We start from the raw sequence: 22,300 nt of genomic DNA on the forward strand, positions 1-22,300 counted from the left end.
TGGAGACAACCTGGTAACATGTTAACATGCTGGCTTGACATCCAGAGGCTCTTGGCCACAATTTTGCATCCAAGAAGCTATTCCCTTGGAAAGGAATGGCCGGCGGGCTCGCAGAGCATGGGCTTGTTTGCTACAACTGGCCGTGGAAGGTTCTAATGCCGGGCAAACAATGGCCCACCACAACTAAGCCCAAAGGCATTTCGGATCTCACTCTATCAGAGCACGCTAAACTCGTCTGCAGCCTTCAAGACAAAGGCCTGGAGCGCTTATACTTCAAGGCAGTCCCAAAGATCAAAGGTGTGATTTATTATACCGTTGTTATTGTATCTAACATGTTTATAGCTCAGTTGATCAACTGTACCAAGCCCGTTATCCTGGGTGTTGCACCCCCACCCAGTTCCCGCCATTCATCCGGATGGAGAAAGTTTGCCGATCAGTCCACCAACCGTAAAGGCAAACCACGCCAAACCAACGCATCTGCAACCCGTGTCAGCAAAAGAAAGTGCAAGGCGCACACTCACCACAGAAGTGAGCCCAATCCGCAAGAAGGTGGTGGTGATAAACACACTCCTTCAAAGAGGAGACGAGTTGAGGTTGTCATTGAGCGTTCTCACATGGCTCCTTAGTATCTGGTAGTAGAAAATATTACCGAATGTTGTATGTATAATGCAATAGTCCACGAGGCTCATTCAGAACTAATACCGCATACGTCCAGTAAGCACCAAGCCTCTGGAAGTGATAACTGGCAACACAAAAAAAAAACATACCTGACCTGAGCACTGGTAAATGAGCCTCCAAAAAGAGTGTTCCAAACACTTGTGAGCTCTATGTTTTGCAGAAAACATAACAACCCAGTTGCAAGCTCAAAGAGCCTATACCCGCTTGATCAGAATGAGCTTCTTGAGCTGACATATATCCGAGCCTCCTGCGAGGAGGTCACAACCCTCTACATATTCATTGGAAATGTGGTATAGATACAAGGCTAGCTAGTCTACAATCCCGACTAGGATATAAGGGTAAGCCTCTTTGAAGAGGTTGCCTCTGAGACACATTCTCTACTACAGAGAAACCCTGTCTGAAGGTGTGTGGGAAGCTCTCACCGAAGCGGCCCAGGGTGGGCAGTCAAACATGCTGTTTGACTCAAGAATTGAACCTCAACAAAGGCACTTACTGGGATGACACCACACGAAGCGGCCCATAGCGTAAAACCAGATCTCTCTACTTTGAAGGAATGGGGCTGCCAGGTATTGGTGCACTATAGCGGTGGCTCTAAACTTGATGCACGTGCGCACACTGGGAGATGGATGGGTTTTAATGCCAAGAGTAAAGACCATCGGATTTTCTGGCCAGACAAATGAACTGTTAGCGTGGAGCGATCTGTCATTTTTGCACCTGTGAGTGACTCACCGGGCAGCAATGATGATCAGACCCCCTTTAGACTTGAGGGGGAGAATGATCCTGTAACACCACAAGCTCCAAAAGGGAGTCAAATCATTGACTTGTATGATGCTGAGGCTGCTCCCAATGAAGATGCACCTTACGCTCCACCCAAAGTGCAGCAAATTCCCCCCAATCCCCTCAATCTCAATCATCTTGACAATTGTCCTCAGCCTCCTCCTCTTCCTCAACCCCCAGCCCCCCGCTGAAGCACTTGAATCTGTCAACCAGCGCAGTACGTGCGTGACCTACTTCAGGGAAAAGGGTCAGTATCAGGACTCGACAAAGGACCCATTTTACCAAGAGGAATCCAGCTAAATATCAACAATGCTGATGGGAGCGATGAAGAAGAGCAAAACAACGAGGCCCTGAGAGACTTGGCCCAAAATGTGGCCATGGTCGCACACATGGCCGATCTTGATGGCATCGAGCCGAGGACCGTTGAAGAAGCCCAAAGACGCCCAGATTGGGATAAATGGGAGTTAGCCATGAAAGAAGAGCTAGAAAGATTAGATAAGGCAGGAACTTGGACTTACACCGAAAAACCGAAAGGTGCCAATGTTGTAGGCAGCCATTGGGTGTTCAAGATCAAAAGGACCGCTTCTGGCGACGTCGACAAATAAAAAGCCAGGCTGGTGGCCCAGGGCTTCAGCCAAGTTGAAGGAATTGACTATTTACATGTTCGCCCCTGTAGCCAAGATGGCATCCCTCAGACTTATATTAGCAATGGCCGCAAGAAATGACTGGGAGACTCACAAAATGGACATCAAAAGTGCCTATTTAAATGGCGAGCTGGACAACAACAAGGTCATCTTCATGCGGCAACCACCTGGATACAGCACTTGTGGCTGTGAATTGATGGTACTACGTCTAAACAAGACCCTATACGGTCTTAAACAGGCCGGGCGCAGGTGGTACCAAATGTTATGCGATGGACTTAAAAAGATAGTTTTAGTCAGGTGCAAAACAGATAACGCTATTTTCTTCAAATGCGAAAACAAAGGACTCACTATAATTGCCGTGCATGTCGATGACATGACCCTAATCACACCATCAGCAGCTAGCATGAAATGCCTGAAGGCCAATCTGGCAAAGTTATTTGAAGTGAGCGACCTGGGGGAATTCCACTGGATGTTAGGTATCAAGATTAAAAGAGATAGGGTGACGTGCACCCTGTACCTTTCCCAACGCAGCTATATCAACACTATAATCAGGCGCTTCAACCTAGAAGATGCAAAAATGTTAGCAATCCCAATGGTGGCAAGCATGTACCTAAGCAAGGACCAATCTCCTAAAACACCAGAGGATTACGCAGAGATGTGAGATGTCCTGTTTAGAGAGGCGGTGGGATCGCTGATGTACGCAGCAATTGGCACTCACCCTGACATTGCGCATGCTGTCACAATTCTCTCACAATTTGTCAAAAATCCGGGTCCTGCTCACTAGGAGGCAGCCAAAAGAGTAATTCAATATCTAAAGGGAAGCAGAGAGTTGTGGTTAGTGTACGGACCAGATGAGCATGGACTCACTGGATACACAGATGCAGATGGAAGCATGAATGAAACAAGGCAAGCCATATCCGGCTACGCCATGATACTTGATGGAGGTGCCATTTTGTGGTATTCAAAGCAGCAAGAGATAGTCGCATTGTCCACAACGGAAGCTGAATATGTCGCAGCCACCCATGCGACAAAAGAAATCCTGTGGATGCAAATGTTCATCAGCGGATTATTCGGAGAAGACTTACCTCCAACAGATCTATGATGCAACAATCAATCGGCAATTGCGTTGGCCAAGGATGGTCAATATCACGCTCAAACAAAGCACATTGATATTCGTTACCATTTTATCCGACATGCTATTGAAGATGGAAAAGTCGAGATCAGCTATTGCCCAACCGAAGGCATGACAGCGGATGTACTCACAAAGGCTTTGCCTTCAGCCAAAGTCAAGCACTTTGCCAACACGCTCGGACTCCGTACGGCTTGAGGGGGAGTGTTGGAGATAGAGAAACAAGTGTTGTACGAAGAGAGGAAGTGGTGCAAGTGCCAAACTAGGCAGGCCTAGTAGATGGAGTGGCCCGTGTGCCATCAGATAGCATTTAATTTTTTGATTCCGTTCTCCCATATATATCCTGTCGTTGTTAGACAGACACCTCAGACATTCATTTGAAGTCTGAGGTGAGATTCCCCTTCTGTATCAAAGTTACGAGTACCTAGCTTATCCTTGGTTTCTTAGCTATTCATTTGCTAGGTACATTATTCCAATATATCAGACATTCATTCGAAGTCTGAGCTATTCATTTGCTAGACATATCCAAGCAATTACATTTCACCCTCCACAATGCAGTGCAGGCGTCTGTCTAAGCTCTGTCAGTACTTTGGCGAAGAACCCTCTTTGTCGTGGTCATCGCTGTCATTGTTCCCCGCCTCTTCATACCCTGTACAGTGTGAAGGAGGCTCGAGGTCGATAACTCCTTCCAAATATTTGTCGTAGGAACGAGGGCAACCTGTGACACTGTTAGCATGAGATGGAAAACAAAGCTTGTAGGGGGACCATGACGAGTATGATGAGAGAGACGATTTATTACAAACCTGCAACACAAGACCGCAGGATGCAGCCGAATGGCCCGGCACGAAATGGGTGCAAGGGCACTTCAGTCACCCCCAAAACATAAGCATTTAGCTTCAACTATCTGTGTAAATGTATAAAGCTAAGAGCTTGTTTTTCCTGGTATCATCCCAAGTGCTCCAGCAAGGATGGGATCATCCCAGAAGTGGGATAATACCACCCTTCTGGGATTTTCCCATGGTATCAGACCATTTGTTATGGTGGGATAATCCCAGACATTTGCCACATGTCACATGGTGTCAGGGGGGCTTTACTGCAAAAATAGTTCCTGCATAAATGTAGCCAACATCAATACATTATCAATAGTACTAATAGCCATGAAGCAGAATACAATACTACCTGCTTTCATCATTTATAACATATATACAAATTTCAAATGGTGTTTACTCTCAATTGAACCTTAATTTGTCCAGCTTCTAGTGTAATATCATATACTATAGATTGATGGAGGAGACTTTGACCAAAGGTTAGTGTAACTAATTGTGACATATAACCATTTACAAATTAACCTGATTTAATTCAGTTGATTAGGAGATAATTCAACCATATCTCTTTTCCTTAACTGACTATATAACTTTGTCATTCCTACTTATCATATAATTTACTGCATATCACAAAGTAGATTTATCTACCCTGGATTTCTATCAATGTTACTTAAAATGGCTTATAGTCAAAGGAATACAAGATGTTTGACAATACCAAGCATATACATCTGCAGGATTACAATACCTCTCATTCAGGCTCATCCAACTTTAAATAATGTAACACTCTTGCAACCAGGCAAAGATATGTCACAAATCCATTTAATGTGCTGATCCAAAAGATATGATATTTTTTTGAATTGTGCAGCTTTATCCAAGTGCCTGAACTGAAAAATGCACAAAGATACCAGTCCGAGTAAGTACTACATATTCATTATCCTTCCCTCTGCTGCATCATTGTCAAAGGCAGAACATGTCTTGCATGAGACAAATTGCTGGCTCTTTGTGGCAGCCCAGCATCCACAAGCCAACACCCATTTTATCCACTATATGTCCCCACGCATACAATTGATTATAAATTTTTGTGAAAACAAAAATGGCTGAAAGGTGTGCTCTGCATGCTTATGCAATTTCATGTGACTTGGGATGAACCTACGTGAGGGCTACTCTGAATCACTGTCCCAGTTCAACCTTAGGTTCATCCAGGTCCTACCATAACATAATAGTTGGTTTACAAACAAAATACTGCAACATGTAAAAAATGGAAACTGCTGGAAAAGGACAATAATATTTTAAGCTGCTGGGAACTTACCTATGATTATATGTTACAGAATAACCTTAGTGCATTTCAGGAGTATTTTCCCCTGTCATGCTGAGTCACCAGCAGCCTAAGCATGCTATTCAATAATTCTATTCCTGTTGTGGGATCTCCCTGTCCTATTCTGACTCAGGGTGATCTTGTCCCCTGCTTGGATTTGTCTGTGATGTAGTGAGATGATCCTATGTAATTTGGAGATTTTTCTAGATCAGATTGAACTGGAATGATCCCATCTCTTTCCAAGACTTTCCTTGGCTGGTTTGGGATGATGCTTTACCCTTCAGGCATTGGTCCATATCAAATTGTGATGATCCCATCCCATTTGGTATTTGTCCACATTTAACTGGGATCATCCCCTTTTTTGCTGGGATTTTCCCAGATTGGTTTGAGATGACCCTATCCCCCCTTGGTATTTGTCCATGTTGAACTGAGATTTTCCCAGATTGATTTGGGATCATCCCATCCTCTTTTGGTATTTGTCCATGTTGAGCTGGGATCATCCCATCTCTGGCTGGGATTTTCCCAGAGTAGATTGGGATCATCCCATCCTCTTTTGGTATCTGTCCATGTTGAGCTGGGATTGTCCCATCTCATTTGGTATTTGTCCATGTTTAACTGGGATCATCCTATCTCTTGTTGGGATTTTCCCAGATTGGTTTGGGATCATCCCATCCTCTTTTGGTATTAGTCCATGTTGAGCTGGGATCATCCCATCTTATTTAGTATTTGTCCATGCTTAACTGGGATCATCCCATCTCTTGCTGGGATTTTCCCATATTGGTTTGGGATCATCCCATCTCATTTGGTATTTGTCCATGCTTAACTGGGATTTTCCCAGATTGGTTTGGGATCATCCCAGATTGGCTTGGGATTATCCCATCCTCTTGTGGTATTTGTCCACATTGAGCTGGGATCATCCCATCCCTTTATGGTATTTGTCCATATTGAACTGGGATGATCCCACCCCCTTCTGGTATTTGTCCATGTGAGAAGTGGGTAACCCCATGTTACGTGGGGACATGTACAGATTTAACTGGGATGATCACACCCTATTTCAGGGATTTGTCCAGATCAGTGTGGGATGATCCTCAGTAAAAAAAATCAAAAGTTGGGCAATGTCAATGGTCAGAATCAGTTTTGAAGAAAATTACCTGAGTTCTACATATTGCCATAAAAATGATAATCCAAAAAGAGTGGTGTGAGACAGCATCACTATCATATGAGAGACAGAGAATGTTGGCAGAAACCTTACTTGGCATGAAAAAATATTTTCCGGATTCATTTCAATTTCTCAAGAATCTAAAAAAAGAATACCTTTACAGCACTCAGATTCTTTGTGGACTTAGATACTGTACTATACACAGTCAGCATATAGGCACCAGTCACCCCTTAGACCTTCAGCTGGTAGCTCCCAGAAATGGCACAACTCAAGGTATTAAATACCTAAGCAGTGCCTAATTAATCCTCACACTCAAGTCATCTAGTGTAGGAGTATCAAAATGGAGATCTTGTGTATTATACTGTACATAGCAAGCATCCCCCTCTCCCCATAGACCTTCAGCCAGCAGCCCCCAGGAACCACTCTCAGAGAATGTACAATATAAGGTATCAAATACCTTGGTAGTGCCACAAAAGTGGTAAATTCATGTTTTTGCAAGAACATGACTTTATGTTTCTTTTTACTATGTTTTACTTTCTACAAGGTCAGGATTTTCCTCACAGAATATGCCAGATCTAGTGTAAATCTAATATTCGATGTCCTTCTGCAGATTACTTTGTTGTCACAGCATTTGTGTTGTGTTTCCTAGTTTTTACTTCAGTTAAGGGTATAATAAACCTTGCAAAAAAGCAGAACTCACATATCACATCTATCAGCAAGGACAACAGCATCTTTCTAGTGTATGGTTCCTGCAATTGATTATATCTAGAAATTGATAATGTTCCACATTTAAAAAAAAGGGAATGCTTCTCCCCAAATTTGCAGTAAGCTACAATGAGGAACTTGTAACTCATATATTTCAAAATAGTCTTGATTATATTGGGCTAAAGTACCATTATTCAGGTGGAAAAGACTGGAAATATCTTCACTAGTTGGCCCAGCATTCTCACATGTTAGTATTAGCACCAATCCCCCTGATACCATGTGACATGTGACAGGTTATTGGGATTATCCCATCTGAGGGATAATCCCACTATGGTACATGGTCTGATACCATGGGAAAATCCCAGAAGGGTGGTATTATTCCGCTTCTGGGATGATCCCATCCTTGCTGGAGCACTTGGGATGATACCAGGAAAAACAAGCTCTTAGCTTTATACATTTACACAGATAGTTGAAGCTAAATGCTTATGTTTTGGGGGTGACTGAAGTGTGCAAGGGACGGTCAGACTATGTTGGGTGGGGCGCCAATACAACCTCCTTCAATGCCGAAGGAGAATGAGATAGACATCTAGTTATACCAGAGTCACGGTTATAAAGTTGCAGCCTCTTTGTTTGTTTTCAGACGGATATTTATTTCATACAATTTCTTTCCATACCTTTATTGATTCCCTGGCATCTCACTCCGCGCCAACATTCAAGCTTATATTCAAGTCTTGACATGCTTTGAATAGAGCCGCTGAGTTCTGACTTTATGATACAAATTGTTCGGAGTTCAAACAAATAATCTGTGCCTTAAATTTAAACCAGCTGTAGCATTAGCTCCACAGTTTTTAGCACAAACCCTTGCCTCAGGAACCGCTTAACCAATTGCCAAACCAAGTGAACAGAAAGTTTGTTTTCAGCACGAGAATATGACTTGACAAGTAAGGGTCTATTGTTATCTGACCTTGTTATAATCAACTCGAGATAGTACCAGCCTCGGGACATCTACTCACCCGAGATCTTGACTCTGACAAGTACTAGTATGCTATTTTCTCGCTCGCCAGAGGTACTCGTAGCTCTACTAGCTTTCAAGATGAAGGTGGTATAGAGAAGTACCAGTGTTTCCCGTGTAAACTACCGTGGCTAGATTTGGTGTGTTAATATGATAGGCAAACTCAGAGGCTGCGCCCACTCAGCACTCAGACTGTCAGAAAAATGTGTCTTAGCTTATCAGACCTTACGCAGGCTGAAGCAATAATATCCAGCCTGATGAACTGATCAGATTTGGCAGTGATTCATGGAGAAAATGATAGGACCTTATCATATTTGCGGTGAAGCTGAAGAGGAAAATTTAGGTCCTATTAGGTCGCCAGAGAGCTTCAGAAAAGGACGAGTAATGGTAAGACAGTCAGGCCAAGCAAGTGCTGGTTAGGTGGTAGCAGGCAGCTCACTCGTTTACAAAGACAAAGTCATTAGCGCATAATCGACATGAGTACAGAAATGAAAACGTAAAAAAACAATAGCCTAAGAGTCAATTGCCGAAACGTAAAAATATATCTGTGTCTATTGTATTGTTCAAGAAAAACCGACCCTCTTTCAAATCAAATGCCCTTATCATATGGGTTCCCCGAATAAAATATTGCGGGTTTACCAATTTGCTTTCTCTCTTGTTGTATAGGCAAGCACCTGCCCAGTTTGTTCTAAACTTTCCATTGGAGGCCTTGAAGATCTTCACAAGAGCTACATCAAGAGTTCCAGAGTCCAGAAAACATCAAAACAATCCGGTAAGGCGGGCAGGAGTGGAAAGTGGGGTATCTGTGTTGACTAGAACACAGTCATATCTTTTCTGACCGTTGAAGGAGGGGTTGCATTAGAGAATATTGCGGTCCTCCGTCCAGCCGTCCTGTGACTGGTAGGTAATGTAGATACATTGAAATGGCAGAACCTGTGAAATAAAATCTATTAGAACAGTCTGATATTAAGGACAGCATCATACCTTAATAGGCCCAGCTCTAGCATCATCAACTTCTGAAGACACAAACCTTCATACCATCCTATCCAAACTGCGGTACTCTGACTTCAAGGCCACTGTGTGACTGTACTTTGTTGGCGAGCCAAGCATGTAGTGTTTGCTGGCAGGCTGTGCGGCCAGGCTTGCTATACTGTCCTGCAAAAACTTGAAATGGGCATTGAGACCTTCAGATTTGGTCTTGGAGTCGTAGTTATCAATAAGCATCCATATATGGGCAATTGCCTCTTGGTTCTTGTCTATACGAACCATCTGTAGGTATAGAAATATATTAGTGGACAATTAAAATAGATTATAAAGAGTTAATGGCATAGAGTGAACTGACGTACCTGTGGATCTGTGTTTCTTTCTGCCGGATATTGCAGATGCTGTGATTGCTGGCATGTTGTTTGGGGAAATCAAAGTTCTTGTTGTAGTCTCTGGAGACAAGCTTATTGAAAATATTAGTTAGTAGCATTATACAAGAAGCGAGAAAAATTATGCACATCACAGGACTCCTTTTATTTGAGTATGTAATGTTGTAATTTTTGTAGTTGGTCCTCGGTTATACATTTGCACTCTAACATAAGTCGATACCTTGCATAGGCGCAAAGACAATGTATGAGTGAGCAATTGTTCAGCAAGAGCTGTACTTGTTAGTTTTGGTGATTCTGCACCTTTGTGCTACCTATATATTTTCATTCCTTTCTCTATCTATTCTTCTATCATTCACTATTGATTGTGTTCTCTATTATTTTGCCTTTGTGGCTGCTTTGTTTACCTTTGTTTACAAAACTTCGGACAGTACTGCAGAGTCCAATGCTTCCTATTCTCTAGTTACTCACATTGGACTCTAGGTACTGTATACCTGTCATACTCTCTAATAATAAAGTTACTCACATTGGACTCTAGTTCCAGTCCCTGATTGCTCTCAGCAAGTGGCTAGACACTTCCTTCAAGCTTTGTTCTTAATAGTACTATGCATGGAAGAATACACTAGATAATAGTTGACTAAGCTCGTGTTCCCAACGGATAACAGTAGCAAGCACTTACCTTCAATATGTCAAAAAAGGCTTGGCCATCTGCATAATCTACAGTAGTCACATCTGAGAAATGCTTGAGGTTCGACCAACATGCTACATGTCGCATACTTATATGCTGGATATCAGTACATGCTACAAGGCAATAAATAAATTACTTACTTGGAAGCCAAGTGTCCTTTATTGCCATTCTCTGTCAACACATCCAGAAGTAATGGCCAAAGATGTTTCCCCCACTTTCCAAGATCGTCCAAGTGGAGCTTGTCATATGATATTGATTTATAAGGATTGGAAAATTTCATGGACCAGAAGAAGTTCTGTATGAAAGAGCTCGTAGACATGTATCACTATGATAGACTAGAAAAACCTTGGTTGCATGTAATCCATGCTCTTGTAAGATGCGCTCAGCCTCAGTTTTTGTTGGTGCCCAAACAGAGTCCATATACAGTTGCTGCATAGTCTCCATTGATCGTGCTTCAAATGTTTGATGAATGTTGTGTAAGTTGCAACGGTGAACTAGACAAGCTGGGCAGGGGTAATTTGCAAGGGCTGCGTGGGTGGTGGTAATAGCGCAACTCTCTTCGCCGTCAACACATTTGATTGGAATACCTGGGTGAACTATCCTATCAATATTGTCACCACAAGACATCGCTTCACCAGGATGTTCACAATCTCTTATTGGCCCAAAAACCACGCCAAGTACTTTATGGTAGACCTTGCGCTTGAAGCAGGCCCACTGGACAGTCTCTGCAGCATTGCGGTCTGATGGATCTGCAGGGTCTTGAGGCTAACAGAAGATCAATCAGTGAACTAAGAGCTCAAGGAATTATACGCACCACAGGCATATAGCCAACAAGTGCACCACCACCATTTCCTGAAGTGTTTTGTATGGACCGTGGTAGGAAGAGCGTCCAGATAATAATGGGGTGTTTGCGGACCCGTTTTGTTATGTTACCTTTATCTAGCCAGAGTGAGATGGGGAGAAAGCAATGAGGCAATTCACCATCTTGTGGGAGGAGGTTCTGAAGCACTTGTGAAAAGCCGAGAAAATAAGAGAATTAATTTACCTGGATATCCCAGCCATCTGCGGTGCAGACCTCGTCATACAGCCGCTTTTTGAAGACTACTCGACCATTTCTGGAACAATAATATTTGTGAATTGGATACCAAAATATCATGTCCACAAGGGTTTTATCTGTGATCCAGGCCTTATAAAGCTCCCATGGGTCCCGATAAACAAAGTCAAAGTCATATGTTTTACCCAAGTACTGGGCAAAAACACTGCCCGTCTGAAACTAATCTGCTGAGTGAGCACAAGCCTTGAAAACTAAGATGAATAACCATACCTGAACACAGTAAGGCCATGCAAGACTCAAAGAATGTTCCATATCTGCATAGTTTTGCAATGTGATACTTGTTCCGCGAGCCCAACCATGCTGAATCCCTTGAAGTTGTGTATTGACAATGTCCTTGCTAAGCAAACCTTTGATGGCTGTTTCTGTGTACTCAAAATCAGCACAAGTTTGAAATGGAGCCCATGGTCTGCTAGTATAAGTTAAAGACTCGGATGCAGGGGAGTATCTGTTAGGTTGTGTCATAGCGCCACCGCCGATACTATGTAAGCTGACCACTGAATGGTCTTGGATGCCACTATGTGGGTGGTGGATTACTTGGATGTATTGTGAAGGCTTGTCTGATGGATCTGGATCTTGAGATTGCAGATTGGGCTGTAAAGTCCCGTTGGGTTCTTTTGGCCCCTCATCAAGTGACCGGTCCTCATTGTCATTAGCATTAAGAGGATCCTAGTTACACAATTAGACGGTTGGCTACTGTAGGAAACTAGCAGGCAGAAATTGAAATAGAAACAAGCTTACCTGTACTGTATCAAGCCTGAAACATCTGCATGGACCTCCTGAACTATCTTGAGAACTTGGATGTAACAACCAAGAGTTAGTTATTCTGGCGCACACAGGAACACACTATAAAGGTAGTGATGGGGGAGTGATTACCCCTTAAGCTGCAGAGAGTTTGTTGGTATACAACAGGAGGACTCGCTAAGGAGTCTCCTGGATCTATTGGGGTATATATACGAATACAGAGTGTTTGTACTTATGTACTGTACAGTTGATAAAGTCAGTGGCTGATGATGTCATGGGGCCTAGCCCACATGACCAGCTCCACTGTGTGAGAGAGTTGTATCTAAAATAAGAAGAAGGCAACGCAGCGCGAGAAAGAGGAGTTTGAACAAAAGGAGAAGTGCCGCGTGGCATCATGTGTGAAAGCTAAAGTATACAAGGTTAAAGCGGAGAATGAAAATGAAGGAAAGGTCCGAAAATTGTGTTATCGTAACATTGGAGGACTTTGCTGGTGATTTTGAATCCCTGGTGTAGCCTGCATTTTGGCACAAAACCTATGCTTACAAGCCTCAACATGTTTATCAAACAGTCTGCTATTGCACTTCCTTTTACAATACTTGCAGCAGAATCCATTGGCTGAAGCTCTTGATGTCCGATGTTGAGAGCCCATGTTGTTGTAGCGTAGTGAGTCAGGTATTGTCGGACTTGAAAACCCTAGATCTACTTACTTGAATGTCGTAACTAATTAACAATGCTCCACTCGCCAACTGTAACTCAAACTGTGACCACAAAGAGCTAGAAAACAGGACATCAGTATGGGAAAAGGACGTCAAAAGGATAAGCGAAAAAACACTGGGCGAGCTGGGAGGAAACAGCTTGACAAACATCTCATACAGAGACAGCCACAAGCCGAGGAATCTGGAAGCAATCAGAACCATGTCAACGGAAATAGGATGGCATACCAAAGCTCTGAATCAGGTTCAGACATGGAGATAAGTTGTGAGATGTCACCAAACTTGTTATATAGAGTAAGTATTAGCATATAACTTGATGGTTATAATTACTTACTGTATGTGGAATAGGCTGCCTGGAAGGCACAGATTACTGCCAACCAAGCTAAAGAAAATGCCAGGCTTATTCAAAGGAAATATGAGGACACTGTGGACCACACGCTCAGCCTAGAAGAAAGAAGCCCTGATGATGCTCCACTGAGGAAAAAGCGAAATTTAACAGACTCACATGAGGATGAAAAAGTAGTAAAGCGGCTCGGACAAAAGTTTTTGATCACGCATATGCTATGGATGCAAGATGCTGTCAATACATTTGATACACCGGTTGACAATGAATACAGTCACTTTTGCCGCTTTGAAGACAAAGCCTCAAAAATCCAAGGGCAGCTGAGGGATATCAAGGAGATATTACCCCTTTGCTTTCATAGTTTGCTTGGTGAAATGTGGTTGGGACAGATAGTGAGCAAAACATATATACTAGTGAAGAGAGTGTCTACTCACACAATACAACAGTTCCGTGATGGTATGCAGGTCCAGCGGTCCAACACTGCAAGCAGAATCCGAAGTTGTGGTAGCCTGATTTTCAACTGTGCACAAGAAGGCAAAATTTTATTGAGAAAATAGGATGGAAGAAGGATAGGATAGGAAAACTTACTTGTAATCCATGGCAAGTAGAGAATCTGCATAACAATCACACTGGAGAAATGGAGGTCGACAATATTTTTTTGAACCAGGTTCTAATGCTTGTAAGTACATAATAAATACTATGCTCTACCATCAGGGATCTAGTCTTGATATTTTCTGAAGGTCTTGACTTGTATAATTTGAGGGCCAAAGTCATTGTTGTTAGTAAAGGAAAACCAGCCATTCTATGCAATGAGGAATAACGAAACCATGGACATAAAGTGGGGGCTTGACCACACTACTCCAGGGATGATAGTGGCATCAGCCGTTCTGGTAAGTCAAAATATTGCTCAAGTTTGAAAGCATAGACTTACTAACATTACAGCCCCACTGGGCTCTTTCCCCCAATGATTCTCTCAAGGAACACAGTGCTGACTCTGGGATAGATTGGCATGATGACTTTGAGAACTACCTTGAATACCTCATGAGTGGCATACAAAAACAAAAGTCAAGCGTACTTAATATATTCCGCCAGTGGGACCAGGTTCTCTTCCCAAATGCAAAAAAGGGATTTGGAGGAAGGGTAAGCAAGGAGGATAGAGAGGAAGATGAGGGAAGCAATGGCAGCGCTGAATGATGATGAGGAGGAGCCCCCCACTGATAATGAGGGTGAGATGGGCAGAAACGAACAAACTGAAGATGGTGGGGATGGCAGGGAGGAGAATAGCAATAGTGAAAGTTACCACGAGGACTTCACTTCGGACTTGGCTATCTGATTACTGGCTTGCAAATGGAAAGTGTCAGGTTGTATTCATAGATGTACTAAGAAAAGAACATGATCTTATGTGTTATTGATCAACTTTGGAAACACAATCACACGGCTTTGATGTTCTAAACTGAGGTGTGGAAATATGTATCCTGAAACACAGTGTCAACATCGGACACACTGTATTGTTCAAACATGAAAACTGATATTTATTCTACTACACTATCACATCTGAATGCTCCTCATCTTGGGCATGATGTTTGATAACACCAAGAATTGCAGATACAGTGTCTGTAAGGACTATTTTACTATTTTCTTATATTCTCTATGTCTTGGTTCTCAAACACTTTTCCCATTACACCTCTGGCTCTAGGGCTAGAGGTATTGTTTGTGATCTTACTTCTCATAGCCCTCACAGGCTTTCTTAACCACCGCTACCACTTTATATCACAGATCAGAGACTGGGTATCATGCCCAGCCAGCCAGCACAATGGGTAGGGACTGGTAGTAGGCATCTCGCCAACCAGCTCCAAGTCCCATTAAGGCCTGGATATACTAATAAATGCTTCGATCAGAATCGTACCTCATCATGAGGATACAGTTCCTGAACACACGTGACAAACACCTATTATTAGTACAATTCTCTCACCCGCTGATTAATCAGTCAAAGTCGTACGATAGTTGTTCCTTTTTTCTTATTGGACAATTTATTCCTCAGACCACTTTTCGTCTATTCTCCTTTCGGCCTGAGGAATGAACGGTTAGCTATATAAAACCTTACCTATTCATGTATAGTTCCTTAGTTTTCTATTACTTGAATTATCCGCTTTACCTCTTATCAGAAACCTCTGAGTCCTAACTCCTACATCCTCTACTTGCTATATTCTCTAGCATCTGTCAATAACCAGGCTCATAGAACCCCTTACTCCCTGCAAGTGCAGTCGGAGACATGTTTTGTTTTTGTTATAGTTTATCGTTGCCTCACAGCATCATTGTGAGATAAAGAACGAGAACTATTGTAGCTGCAACAATACACAGGGCGCCACAATGGACTCGGATGTGCCGCAGTGTCTCTTAACCACTGTCTCGTGATTCTGGTTGCTGGGTGTTGTCACTGGCATGCCAGTGTGCATTACTAATACAAGTGGATTGGGTCCAAGCCATTAGATGCAGTTTGAAGTTTTGCTAATCTATTGACTTCAGTGGCTTCAGTGGTGCAAGTTCCACTTTGATGATGTGAGTTACTCCATGTCGCCACATCCTGTATATAAGTACAGCTAAAAACAACATTCACACTTAGGTCACTCCATTTCATTCTTTCCCTTGACCATCATGGTGCATATTTTCTTACTTTAACAAGCATCCCTGCACTCAATATTGCCATATACAACCATGGACATTCATCCTCACAGGCCAATTGGATCCCCAGCTGCTCTGTATACATCCAGGACACTCATCCTCGCAGGTAAAGTTACATACATGGTAATGCAAATATTCTAACTAATCTTGTGTACCACTTTTTCTCAGCCTTTCCCAGTTATTCCTTCAAGCCTTTTCAATATTGCCCCAGTAACTCATGTTGCTGAACCCAGGTCCACATATTTATCAAGGCGAGTTCCAGCGGCAACACTCAGCAGCTACCTTGACGACCTGTTTGACATCAACTGGAATTGACCGGAGATCAGGTATGTTCACTGCCTTGATTATCCAATATTGTAATCATTTCAGTAGGTGGCCTACTGGGAGTCTGGGACAAGCTGGCATGCGTAGTAGTATTAATGTTATGCCATTGCCCATAGTTTTGATGCTGGCAAGCATCTAGCACTGTTTCAATTAGCTTCACTTCCAAATACTACAATTTCGTGGTTTGAGAGTGTGCTCTTTATTAAGTAACGAAAATTCTATTTGACCTTTTCGGCCATAACAATGCCTAATATGCTACATGAGGACCTGACTCTTCTGATCTCCATTATTTGGGCCAATATTATTATGACTTTGTGAGTCGGCCACATCATCGTCCTTACTCTGATCTCCATGATATTGATGGTACAGCTGATATGGAAGATATCAACGATATCTGCAATTGCGCCAATCTCGACAATCTGGAAGGAGCTTTTCTGGTCATTGCTGATAAGGTCTTGTCGCAGCCTTTTGCGGGTTATTGTGCTCTCAATTTACTGACGGCCTTATTGGGGTTTATCAGGCCTCATATGAGAAAATGGAATTTTCCGACATTCAGCCTCAGGCTGGCACCGGCACATCGCCGCAAGATTGAACTTTCCGTGGCCGTGGTGCTAGTGTACGTGCTCGTTGGGGCCAAGGACCTAGGATCGTAACATGCTTCGTGTCGCCGCCCAGTAGAGTTGTAAATGAATGAATAAACCCGAGCGAGCTTAAACGCCGCCCGCTCGTTCACTGCAGTTGTTTGTGTTTGTGTATCTGGAGCTTGGGGATCTAATATATGCAAATAGCGACTACGCTGACCGTTTTACTACTGCCTTTTCAGTTAACGTTAGTCTCGTTGGCAACTGAAAGTACCTGAGCGGTATGATGAAGACTCTATGCCAGTGAACATCTCACTATTGGATTTTTTCAAATAGCGGTGTGTTCAAAGTATTTTAATATCAATCGCATCATTAAATAGTGACTCACGCGTCCCGTAGGTCTATTCTTTACCATTGCCTGTGACCCATCAAAAGATATCTTCGCAGTTCAATCTAGGCCTAGACTTATTGCCGTCATCATCGCATTGATTATAAGCTGTAAGTACGCTCTCTATCGACTCAGTTAGTTATTGAAGGATCCGGCATATATATGACTTATTCCAATCTTATTCCAGGCGTCTAAAGTGTCGTGTTATTTTGATGGTACCTTTGGGTTTATTCAGTTCATCCCACAGTCCTGACTAGTTTCTTGTCCGATGGGCCAGTCAAATTTCTGCCATCACCTCACTTCCAGGTGACATGGCCAGCGTGCCTTACATATTGTGGCGATTGTCAGCGTCGAGGCCATCAGCGCCTTCCTTGTGAATTGATCCGCAGACCACACGGTATGTAATATCACTGAGCTCTCCTTGATTTCTTGACAATGTGAGTCACTCTCGATCAGAATGTCACCTCGTTCCGCGGTTGACGTGGGCTCTTTTTCGTATGTGCCTTGCTAGTATTGTCTGGCTAGTTCTCACAATGCCCATTCGCCGTATGTTCAGGCGCCTGGAACAGACTTAAAAGCTGGCCATGTAACTTTGAAGAAAATTATTCTCCATCCACTCCACTTGTGACGACGACGAGAAGCTCAACTTTGTTATCTATTAACGATGTTCACTACCATGCGGTTTGCCTCCCTCGCCCTTGTTGCAGGTGTATGTGTATCAACAGGTCCGCTCTGAACTTTCTTTTTGTCATATATCCTCTCTCTGAACTACTTTTCAGTTGTGGCGCAGTCGCTGCCCACCAACTGTGACAGGAACTACACAGTCCAAGCTGGCAACACTTGTGATGTTATTTCTGCTCAGCAGAATGTCTCTACGTAAGAGGTAGTCATTCAGCGACAACGTGCATCAACTAAATTGTACCATTACAGCTATCAGCTCGCTTCTGTGAACGCCCAGATTGTCAACACTAATTGTACTAACTTATTTGTTGGCGAGGTGATTATTTTTCGTCAAAGGACGCAATGCGCTATCATAAATTGACTAACGCGGTTGTGGCATTACAGTTGCTTTGCTTGGGCCTTACAGGGCAAGATTGCAATGTCACGTACGTCATGCAGTCCGGAGATACCTGCAGCACTATTGCTGCGGGTGCTGGAATCCCTCTTAGCACGCTTCTCACCAACAACCCAAATGTCAACCCCATTTGTAGTGATCTCTACCCTGGAGAGGTAAGCGTACAGCATATTCATCTTGGAACTTCACTCAAAGCAGTCTTTACTTTTAGGTCTTGTGCACTTCCAGCCAGATCTACGTGAATCTCACTTACTCGAGCTAGATCTAATAAAAGCATAATTTATATGGATAAAGGTTTAGAAAATAGGGAACACTGTGGGTCATTATGTATATTTAAATGTAACATTATCAATGCGAATTAAATGGGAAGTAGCCATGAAAGCGCATTGTTAGACTAAAGCCAGCAGTGCCTTTGAGATACTCGAAACCCACTATAAGTATATAAGTCTCAGGCTTATTCACCACGCAATGTTTGAATGGTTTTATAACATCTTTTTGCACATTTGTATGACTATAAGTAAATAGGAAGCGAGACTACTGTTTTACATTGAGTAAATTCGCGATTACATTGCTGTTGTGACTGTCCAATTGTTATGCATGTGATAGATGTATGGATCCAGGGGAAACGCCCCCATTCAATGGAAGCGGGAATATTTCACGCATTGTGGTGGCGATAGCTAGCGCCTTGCAATTATAAACGTTCTCTTGTGTTACCGAAATAAAAGAACCAGATCAAGCCTTGTGGCACTCTGGGGGCGTCTATACCAGTGTCAGTCATTAGACCGCCAAAGGCAAGACAAGCCAAGCCCAGTACAAACCTGAGGAAGTGCAAGCGATTGCACGGCCATCGGAGGGGAATATGGCAGAATAATACTCTTTCGACTGCTGGGTGATGCAAGCAAGTCATGTAACTGCTGGACTGGATGCGCCATTGAAGAGCGAGGTGAAGGCGAAAAGGTTCGAGGTCGCATCGTAGATAGTAGTAGAGGCGAGAGGATTCTCGTTTCGCTTCGGGCCAGGTGCTTCCCTTCTTCTCTGGCAAGCTTTGATTGGTGTAAACATCGCTAATCACAAGAAAAATGGAAATGGAAATATGAGACTTACAGTGATAGAGTCACGAAGATCTCTGACTTCGCTGTATTTCCTCCGAATTTGCCAAGATAGGCCCCCAAACAGTTCGCGGAACTGTTTATATAATGTATTCGCCCTGTAGGTCCTGATCACAAGAATTGACACCTCCTCTTCTTGCCTGAAGATGTGAAGTTGAGGCGAAGGCGAATGAGATAAGATCTCGTGAAACTCACTCCTGTAGACGCTGGAGATACGTTCCCTGATTGTTCTCCCCACAGAACAAGCCTTCTTCCAAAGTCGTGATGCAACCGCCTCGAGTTTCCTTGAGTAAGTTCTCTAGGTCCCTGATCACATATTTCGGGAGAATGTTGATGATGATCGTATACAAGCTATAGAAGCCCACAACAATGGAGGCCCAATTGATCATCAATCCAACTACAAGATTGACAAACGTCGCAGAAGTGACACCAGCCATAGTAATGACCTGAAACAAGATTTGAGCATCACAATGAAGCGAAACAATGAAGCTGGCGATCCATCACATACTTTAGGTTGTGGGGTTCAAGTAGGCGTCGTATGTTGGGTATAGAATGTGGGTATACACGACCGCCCCAAGAGGATGAGTAGCGAATCGAGCACAGAGACTCTTGGAAATGCAGATGGGGGATTTGTGGAAAGGAGAACTGGGACTCAATACGCCTCATATTTGGTTCTTATTCCTCCTGGTATTCCCGAGTAGACACGATGAAAGCTGCGTCTTTGTGGGTGCTCCTACTTTTCCATGTAATTCTGCGAAATATCGTCCAGTCAGAGGTCATAGTCATGATAAGATGCAGTCAGACGTATCGGGAAGCGGAGATCAAATTAGAGATCGCGTCCGAAAGCAACTTGAGGCGCGTTTGGTGCAAAAACAACGCGACATGTATTTTTTGTCTCATATATCTGTGATCCTGAGAATATATTCGTTGCACGAAACTACTTTTTGGAGAGTTTTCGTGACGTAATCAATCCAACCCTCCATCACATTAGACCTCAAACTTCAACTCGGACTTTTCACTCCACAAGATGACGCCCAATACTGATATATATTTTATTTACTTCAGGTTGATCATCCACTCACAGTGCGGTGAAGATCATACCGTTTTCGGTGTTGAGAAGGTGAGCTTATATTTTTTCGCATATACTTCACAAAACTTTACCATTAAGCTATGATACCATCCAGGGCAGACATATTGATATTATAGGCAGAAACTGGTTTCTGGGCACCTTCGACAAGCTTCCCAGTACACACAACCCCGGACGTCTCTGCTTATTTGCGCTCAATTGTCCATTCACCGCGGATGTAAACATTGGATTTGCATCCTCGAGCTCTCTGGCGCGTTATGCTTGGCATAGCGCTTTCGTTTAAACTAAGGTCACGCTCTCAATGTCAATTCCCTGGGAATTTAAATGGTGTCTTTCTTTCTTTTGGCACTGATTCTTCGAGCCCTTTAGTACAGTGCGCCTCAAGTATTGACGCCCTGCTGAAACACATCCCTATCCAGCCGAGAGCGCAAGCGACGGCACAAGGATTCAGAGGTGGAGATCTGCTGTACGCGTGTATCTGACGTCCTCAGTGTTTAATTATGATCTGGTTGGATCACCGGAGGCCGCCAAGACAGAGCTAGGAGACTCAAAAGTACAAGGATGCCTGCATTAAGCAGGTCTGAAGATATATAAGGAAGTACTTCAAGATTTAATATCTAATCGTTGTGGTCGATCGAGGAGATGGTAGCACAACGGTAATGTTAGTACACCAAAAGCCGGTTAAGTGCATCGTGTCAACTATATAATCGCTCGAGTGGTGTTGCTCATGCTTTTACTAGGTCATACCCATCTCTTTTCTTAAAGACGGGTCATCCAACAGCGCTTTTTTTCTATGGAACTTGCAATACTTTGATGCTGAACTGATTGATACCGGGACACCGCTAGCCGCAACCATGCATTTAATCCACGGTATTCTAACTATCATTCTGCCTCGGAACTATTTCCTCCTTACTAGTCGTGTCGTGCCAAAGCAGTCTTTACCATACTAAGTGATTTCTTTCCTCAAAGAACAGCAGTTTTTCTTTCCGACCCTCGAACAGACTTGGACACCGGCATCTTATTTCTGATACACACAGTCCATCGGAGGTCTTAACAATACAAGAGTTCAGGGACTTGGGGCGACATCACTGAGCGGACATATCTGAGGGAACAATATCATCGTGTATTCGGCTGGCGCGGACCGTCATCAAACCTTATGGCTCATAGCCTAACACCCCTAGATTTAGGGGTGATAATGGAAACTGCATACACTTGGAGAAGGCATAACAACGACGAGAGTTTGCCTTCGAGCCTTTTTTTCCTAAGGGATACTTAGTGCGTATTGCGTTATCTTGACGAGCTAATTACGCTGACGTTGAGGGACTGGCAGCGAAACCCCTTTATTCTTCCGGCGTTCGAGCACGATAGGGTCCGAATTTTTGCGGAGTCGAGCTCTCCATGCTTTTGGGGTATATCATATTCGAGGAGAGCACATTTCTGAAACTGATAATAATCCATACCTGATATAACAGATTGCAGCACCTATAGCAAACCCATGCCTGCCAGTCTCTATCTTCTCACTCACTACAGCACAGGCAGCGTCAAAAGAAATCTGGGAGTAAGTCCACACCATATCGAATGGTTCTAGCTGCTGTTACTTTTAAACCCCTTCAATCAAGCGTTCGGCATGGATTGGCTGGAACGGAAGCTTCAGTTAGCGAGAGAAGTTAGTCCACTAAGTTTGGAGTTGGGGCGAATAGGGGCGAATATACAAGGAGGCCTATATAAGGAACGATCGGGCTCCTAACTTGAGGGATGATCGGTATGATCGGTATGATCGATCGCCTGAAGGTACTTCGTGGCTGTGTAACGAGAAGCGGCGCGAAGTGAGCACGTTGCTGC

The 22,300-nt window shown here is 43.4% G+C and overlaps 7 protein-coding genes across 7 annotated transcripts; 5 read left to right on the forward strand and 2 right to left on the reverse strand.

Annotated features, from left to right (window-relative positions):
* Positions 1-95: 95 nt before the first annotated feature.
* On the forward strand, positions 96-626 carry SERLADRAFT_435785 (uncharacterized protein; the record flags this gene model as incomplete). Its single annotated transcript, XM_007316038.1, has 1 exon — positions 96-626. One exon carries the CDS (start codon positions 96-98, stop codon positions 624-626), a length of 531 nt encoding a protein of 176 aa, XP_007316100.1.
* Positions 627-12,950: 12,324 nt separating this feature from the next.
* Positions 12,951-14,406, forward strand: SERLADRAFT_406906 (uncharacterized protein; the record flags this gene model as incomplete). The annotated part of the gene is made up of 6 exons (XM_007316039.1): positions 12,951-13,163; positions 13,218-13,604; positions 13,659-13,668; positions 13,770-13,891; positions 14,001-14,102; positions 14,155-14,406. 6 exons carry the CDS (start codon positions 12,951-12,953, stop codon positions 14,404-14,406), a joined length of 1,086 nt encoding a protein of 361 aa, XP_007316101.1.
* Positions 14,407-16,435: 2,029 nt separating this feature from the next.
* Positions 16,436-16,920, forward strand: SERLADRAFT_462407 (uncharacterized protein; the record flags this gene model as incomplete). The annotated part of the gene is made up of 1 exon (XM_007316040.1): positions 16,436-16,920. One exon carries the CDS (start codon positions 16,593-16,595, stop codon positions 16,869-16,871), a length of 279 nt encoding a protein of 92 aa, XP_007316102.1.
* A 108-nt stretch (positions 16,921-17,028) lies between these two features.
* SERLADRAFT_462408 (uncharacterized protein) lies at positions 17,029-18,709 on the forward strand (the record flags this gene model as incomplete). The annotated part of the gene is made up of 11 exons (XM_007316041.1): positions 17,029-17,137; positions 17,247-17,297; positions 17,375-17,402; positions 17,465-17,584; positions 17,644-17,682; positions 17,744-17,912; positions 17,967-18,063; positions 18,118-18,184; positions 18,253-18,417; positions 18,474-18,577; positions 18,636-18,709. The coding sequence occupies 5 exons, from the start codon at positions 17,852-17,854 to the stop codon at positions 18,522-18,524; spliced, it is 441 nt and encodes a 146-aa protein (XP_007316103.1).
* Positions 18,710-18,994: 285 nt separating this feature from the next.
* On the reverse strand, positions 18,995-20,187 carry SERLADRAFT_414193 (uncharacterized protein; the record flags this gene model as incomplete). The annotated part of the gene is made up of 5 exons (XM_007316042.1): positions 18,995-19,021; positions 19,081-19,305; positions 19,367-19,511; positions 19,567-19,817; positions 19,880-20,187. The coding sequence occupies 4 exons, from the start codon at positions 19,806-19,808 to the stop codon at positions 18,995-18,997; spliced, it is 639 nt and encodes a 212-aa protein (XP_007316104.1).
* A 152-nt stretch (positions 20,188-20,339) lies between these two features.
* SERLADRAFT_462409 (uncharacterized protein) lies at positions 20,340-20,797 on the forward strand (the record flags this gene model as incomplete). Its single annotated transcript, XM_007316043.1, has 2 exons — positions 20,340-20,491; positions 20,556-20,797. The coding sequence occupies 2 exons, from the start codon at positions 20,399-20,401 to the stop codon at positions 20,739-20,741; spliced, it is 279 nt and encodes a 92-aa protein (XP_007316105.1).
* Positions 20,798-21,565: 768 nt separating this feature from the next.
* On the reverse strand, positions 21,566-22,173 carry SERLADRAFT_383930 (uncharacterized protein; the record flags this gene model as incomplete). Its single annotated transcript, XM_007316044.1, has 3 exons — positions 21,566-21,733; positions 21,789-21,867; positions 21,931-22,173. Coding segments are annotated over 2 exons (180 nt in total), but the record flags the coding sequence as incomplete, so codon positions are not given.
* Between the last annotated feature and the right edge of the window lie 127 nt (positions 22,174-22,300).

Source organism: Serpula lacrymans, assembly GCF_000218685.1.
Source record: "Serpula lacrymans var. lacrymans S7.9 unplaced genomic scaffold SERLAscaffold_4, whole genome shotgun sequence".
Taxonomy (NCBI): domain Eukaryota; kingdom Fungi; phylum Basidiomycota; class Agaricomycetes; order Boletales; family Serpulaceae; genus Serpula; species Serpula lacrymans.